Raw genomic sequence first — 6000 nt, 5'->3', positions numbered from 1 at the left:
AGGCTGACCTTAATCTCACAAAGATATGCCTATCTCTGTCTCCCAAGTGCTGGGACTAACAACACGCACCACCCACTGGGCTCTGGCTTTGATCTCTTAATCTCTTGCTTCTACCTCCTAAGTGCTGGGATTATAAGTTTGTGCCACCATATCTGACTTTTAGCTTATATTTTACTTTTTATTTTGAGACAGTCTCATTTGATTACTCAGGCTGGTATTGAACGCATTCTACAGCCCAGGTGGGCCTGGAATTTTTTATCCTACTGCCTTGGTTTTCTGAGAAGTTAGGATTCCCAGGCCTGGGCCTCCAGGCTGGCTCTAGATGAGTCTCATTGCCTGCTTATGACTCTGGGCTGGGGCCTACTGAGATTTCTCTCCTTTCTCTCGTCTCTCTCCCTCTACACACACACACACACACACACACACACACACACACACACACACACACACACGAGAGGCATTAAAGACATAACAACAGGGCTGAGACTTTCTTTTTGGTACTATTAAAAGGTCAGAGAGAGTAGGAAACAATGCTATCTAATGTGGCTTTATTAAAGTCACATCCCAGCATCTAGAAGCCCCTGCAGTGCTCAGTGGCACACATGCCTCACTGTGGAGACATAGACAGGCTAGCCAAACCTGCACCACGGAGAGTCATCTGACTTGCTCTGCCAATGCTGACCCTGTGGCTGCAGTCAGTGTGGAGCACTGAAGCATGTGAGGGAAGCTTAGTGACTTACTGGACAGCAGCCCTGTGACTTTCCTCAGCCTGTGTCAGGTGCTGTCCAGATGGCACCCTGCTGGCTTTGGCTTTTCCCAAAGCTGCAGTCGGCCCATCAACTTCCAAGGTGCTGTGATGATCTTCCTCATCTTCCAGCTTCTCCTCCTCCTCCAGCTCCTCCTCATCTTCCATCCTCAAGGCTTCAGGAAGGGACTTCACGCTGAGGTACCTGCAGGAGGATGCCCAGAGGGCGTCACCTCTGCCTAAAGTGCAGGTGAGGCCCAGGGTGGCCAGCTGGTCACTGTCAGAGGACAGTGTCTCCCTCCTATTGGTTGATACTCACTGCTCCAGGAGGCCATGGAAGTTCTGTTCCATCTGTAGCTCCCTGTCTCTGAGTGGAGCTAGTTGGTCCCTTGGGCTGCCCTCTGCCTTGACACTGCTGGGGCTCCTCTCCTCATTCATGGGCAGTTTGCAGGGGCCACCAGCAGTGGTGGTGATGGCAGGCTGAGCCAATGAGGTGAGGGACAGAGATTAATTGACACTCTTGAGCACCTGCCTATACCATTCATGCCAGGGACTGAAGATCAGGGAACACAGCAGCCTGTCAGCCCATCACTTGTTATTCATTCATATATGTGAGACATATGGAACCTGGACCATGGGATCATCCCAGTTGACTGCTATGGGCTGAGACCAGTACATCCAGGCATGCTGCAGACATGACTTCTTAGCAGTACCCCAGCACATGCCTCACGCAGAAACTGAGGCTGGCATAATATGTCAAAGCCAGGGCAGATCTTCCCAGACTGCCTGCCAGAGGCACCTGTCCTCACTCTCCCCTGTGAGTCTGCCCACTCAATCTTTAGTCTTTCACTGCAAGAGCACATGGCCTCAGGGCTTCCTGTAAGCACAGGAAATGCCACCTGCCAGGGTGTTCTGTTTGCTGGGCAAGGCACAGGGTGAGCTCCCAATCCTCTGGGCCAGCCTTCCTCAGCCTACCCACCTAATGTGCAAGCCCCACCCTGGTTATCACTAGCAGGCAAGTCTGCATGGAACATGAACAGGAGCTTGGGGACACAAAAGTGCCACCATGTCATCTGTGTGACCACAGTTCACCCACCCAAGGGAGATACCCACCCAACTCACCCTGATGAGTTGTCTCTCAGCAGACCATGGTGTGGAGGGAGAGCCCTGTGAAAAGCACCTTCCATGCATAGCCCATGCCTGGTGTCTTGGACTTTGCAAACAGCCCTCCTTGTCCCTCACTCCAGGCTGGGGACCTGGAGACCAAGCCTGCTGTCTTCCCTCTCACTGCCATCCAAATGTAGTCAAGCACACTTTCCGAATCTTGCTCAAGTTCAAGCATAGGTCTCTTCCTCTGCCCGCCACCTCTTCACTAGTCATACTCGGGTTTACCCAGGGGTATCTTCTGTCATCCCCTGTTGAAAATCTAAAATCTCCTGTCTAATTCCAGCTTGGGACATGAGAAATAAGGGCCCCATATCACAGGCCTATGCCAGTGTCTCCAGTCACAGGGCAGACTATGGCCCCCTCACTTTCCAAACTGTGGCCACAGTGTGCTCCTCTCCCTGCTGGATAGCTTGTCTCCCTTGCACTGAGCAATTCTTATTTACCTGCAGATCTCATTTAAACCTAACTCTTCAGAGACATTTTCTGTGACTCTGTCCTGATCAATCACAGTGCCCTACTTTTTACTTCCATGGAGTCCATACTTTTCTTGCAGAGTATCATCAAAACAATAATTAAATAACTCTGCAACTAGTTCATCTATTCAGAAAACTCCACGTGGTACCTTCCCCACTTTCTCCAGCTCTCACTGAATCATGGTGTCTGGAATATGGCACACACTTTATAAACATGTAGTGACGAAATTAACACGGAATTAATTAATTAATTGATTAATAAAAGAAAGAAATGGGGACCAGCCCAGTGTGATGGGGCAAAACAGTACCTCAGGGTAAGTCTGGGTAGCTGGTGAGGGGGTTGGTTCCGAAGGCAGGTGAGCTGGGCAGTGTGGGAAGGATGTGGCTGGAGCGATGTCCCGAGGCCGCTCCGGCCTGCACAACTTTGGCTTTCCCTGGGTCTGTTCCATGTGGTCCTGTAGCTCTTCCAGGCGCTGCCCCAGGTGGTATATCTCTGCCTCCAGCCCCCTAGAAGGGGGAAACATGAGCATGCCAAGCCACATGTCAAAGCAGAGACCCCAGGAGTCTACATAGACCATTGACAGACAGTGCTGAGAACTTCAACACCAAGATGGAAGAATTCCTTTGGGAGCCAGGAGACTTCATCTGGTCCCCTCTGCCATCCCCAGGCTGTGGGATGCTAAGTGGATCCCAGCTTCCTCTGGCCTCAGCTTCCCCATTGTCTAGTGAGAGGCTTTGTGATCTCATCTCCAAGGGGCATCAAGAGAGGCTGGAATCTCAGCTCCAGCCCTGCTGCTCACTGGGACAGGATCTCCCTCTGCTTCTGCATATGAATTATGAGCATGAAGTGCTTCCCTCTTGGAACAGAGGGAACCAGGGGCCCATCTCACTTGTCCTCCTAGGCCTGTCTCCCCAGCACCTACCTGCAGAGATGAAGGGTCCCAGGAGTCTCCTTGGAGGCGTCGGGCTGTGGGGTCGGGTGCTGCTCTCTGCAGGCCTGTAAGTACTCCTCCTCCAGGGCTGCATGGGCTGCCCTCAGCTGCCCCAAGCCCTGAAATACAGGGGCCAGGAGCCCTGAGTGCCTTACCTTTGTGGGCTTTATGCCCACACAATGGACAGGCAGCTCGTGGGAGACTGTGGGACTCATATGAGGCCTGGAGACAGAGGCGAGGGCTGGGTACCTCTGCTGGCTTCTGCCCAGGTGGTGCTCTCTACCCTCAGACACTGGGAAGCAGCCCAGAGGGCACTAGCTCTCCTTGTGTAGACTACAGGGACCCCACTGTACCAGGACAGGTGCAGTATCAAATATACTACCACCACCCCATGAGGGTCTAAAACTCCAGAGAGCCAGGATCTTTACTCTTGATGACTGTGCCATTCAGAAAACAAGTCACTCTCTCCCCCAAGTCCTTATAGACTACAAGGACAGATAACAGTATCACCCCATGCTATGGATAACAGTGACTGGCAACAGAGGCTCTGTGCTAAAGCACGCTGTATCCATTCATTTCCCGGTCAACAGAATTCCAAAGAGAGAATTCCATACATTTACCGCTGAAGCATGGAGCGGTAAAGCTACTGAAACTTACAAGTAAGTAAGCAAGTTGTATAAGCAAGACTTGAACCAGGCCCACCGGACCAAGAGCTCCTGGGTCTAACAGCTAGGCCCTCATAGTAAACATGATCATGGTCAATACATGGCTAAGCAAAGAGATGGCTTAACTATCCCTGATCCACTAGTCCCTTTCTACTTGATCCTGGGAACAGACTGAGGCCAAGGATAACCTGGGATCTAGTCCCCAGCCTTGTCTGGCTTTCCAGCAGTCCTCAGCCTCCCTGGATATGGAGGGATGAGGACAAAGAGGGAGAAAATGACATTTTAAAGCTGTTGTTTGTAGCAAGAAAGATGGCTCTTCAGGACATTATACTAAGGGAGGACAAAGACAAATGTCATGTTCTCACTCACATGTGGAGGCTGAAAATGCTGTCGAAGAAGAGGGAGCAGAGGCCACTAGGGACTTGGAAGGGCTGGGGACAGGAAGAGGGAGGCTAGACGGTGGGCACCACAACACGCTAGGTGGAAGGAATAATCGCTGTTCTCTATTAGAGCATCATTATAGACTTGGGAACTAGAGGAGAGCCAGGCATGGTAGCAGATAGGCTTGGAATCTACTCTGAAAGTTGAGGCAGAAAGATGGCAGGTTCAAAGTCAGCCTGGAGAACTTAGGAAGGCCCTGTCTCAAAAGCACAAAGTTGAGGGTCAATGAGATGGCTCAGTGGATAAAGACGCTTGCTGTTTAAGTCTGGTGACCTGAGTTCTATCCCTGGAACCCATGTAAAGGTGGAGGGAGAGAATCGACTCTCCAAGGTTATCCTTTGACCCCTATCTCAAGCTCCAATAGTAATCTTTTTTTTTTTTAACGGTAAGTAAAAAGAAAGCTAGATATACGGCTTGGTGGTGGAGTGTTTGCCTAGGTTTCTAATACAAAGATTTCCAATAGTTAAGGATTATTGACTACTGCATACCAAACTTACATTTTCTTAAAGTTTTTTTTGCTTTATTTTTATTATGTGTATGTGTATATTGTGTGCATGTATGCAAGTATACCCATGTCATGCAATGCCCTCGGAGGACAGAAGAGGGCATTGGATCCCCTGTAATTGGAGTTACAGATGGTTGTTAGCTGCCAGGTTGGTGCTGGCATTTGAATCTGGGTCTTCTGCAAGAGCAGTCAGTGCTCTTAACCACTGAGTCATCTCTCTAGCCTCCCAGATTTACATTATACATATGTAGGGAATCATTAAATTGTCTTCGACAATTAAAATTACTATGCCAATTAACATTTTTAAAAGGCAATATCTTTTAGACAGGAACTCATGTAGCCCAACCTGGCCTAGAATGCTCTAAAATAAACTTGCAATTTTCCTGCCTCCATCTTCCAAGTGCTGGGGTTACAGATGTGGACCTTACAACCAGTTTTATATGCAGTGCGGGGGCTTGAACTCAGGGCTTTGTGAATGCTAGGCAAGCACTCTACCAACCGAGCCACACCCTAACCCCAAAGGGCTGGTTTTCATTTTCAAGGTAGATCCCCAATCTTCTTGGTGAGATGCTAGATGCATGTCACACTGTTAACTGGGAATTGCAGTGGTGTCTGTCATAGCCTAGGGGGATACTTGTGATATTTCTTGGGGTCCTGTATCTGCCTTTCCAGGCCAGCCCTCTGCTCCTCTTCCCTCCTTGCTTTGGGCCTAGGCTTCAGCTGGATCCCCTCTCCACCAGCTTCCAGGACATCTATCCAGTGGGAGGGACCAGGAAGAGATTCTGGAATTGGGGCAGGTCCTCCTGGCACTTCCCCAGTGTTGCGGGGACCCTGATCTCACCCACACTGTGCTAATAGTCCTTCCTTTGCCCCTCACACTCCCAGGTTTGAGGGCCCCACCTGAACCTTCCTGAGGCCCTGACTGGCAGCTGGAATGGAGGCTGGTCATGTCTGGTTGTAATTACCTGAAAGCTGAGTCCAAAGGAAAGGAGCCCATTGGGGCATAACACAGGGAGGGAGGGATGAGCTCTCCTTTCCCATTTACCCTAGTTTCCAAGTTTTGAAAAAAATG

General features: G+C 50.1%; 1 protein-coding gene across 1 annotated transcript in view; it reads right to left on the bottom strand.

Moving 5' to 3' along the window:
• Positions 1 to 6000, bottom strand: part of Akna (AT-hook transcription factor) — a 56087-nt gene that overhangs the window by 18584 nt on the left and 31503 nt on the right. The window contains 4 exon segments of the mRNA XM_029563686.1: positions 741 to 950; positions 1065 to 1225; positions 2694 to 2892; positions 3309 to 3436. Coding sequence (XP_029419546.1) covers positions 741 to 950; positions 1065 to 1225; positions 2694 to 2892; positions 3309 to 3436 — 698 coding nt within the window.

This window comes from Nannospalax galili, unplaced genomic scaffold, assembly GCF_000622305.1.
Source record: "Nannospalax galili isolate Female #2095 unplaced genomic scaffold, S.galili_v1.0 scaffold34, whole genome shotgun sequence".
In the NCBI taxonomy this organism is placed as follows: Eukaryota; Metazoa; Chordata; class Mammalia; order Rodentia; family Spalacidae; genus Nannospalax; species Nannospalax galili.
Note: the sequence above shows the minus strand (reverse complement) of the source record. Positions and strands in the feature narration are given on the sequence as shown.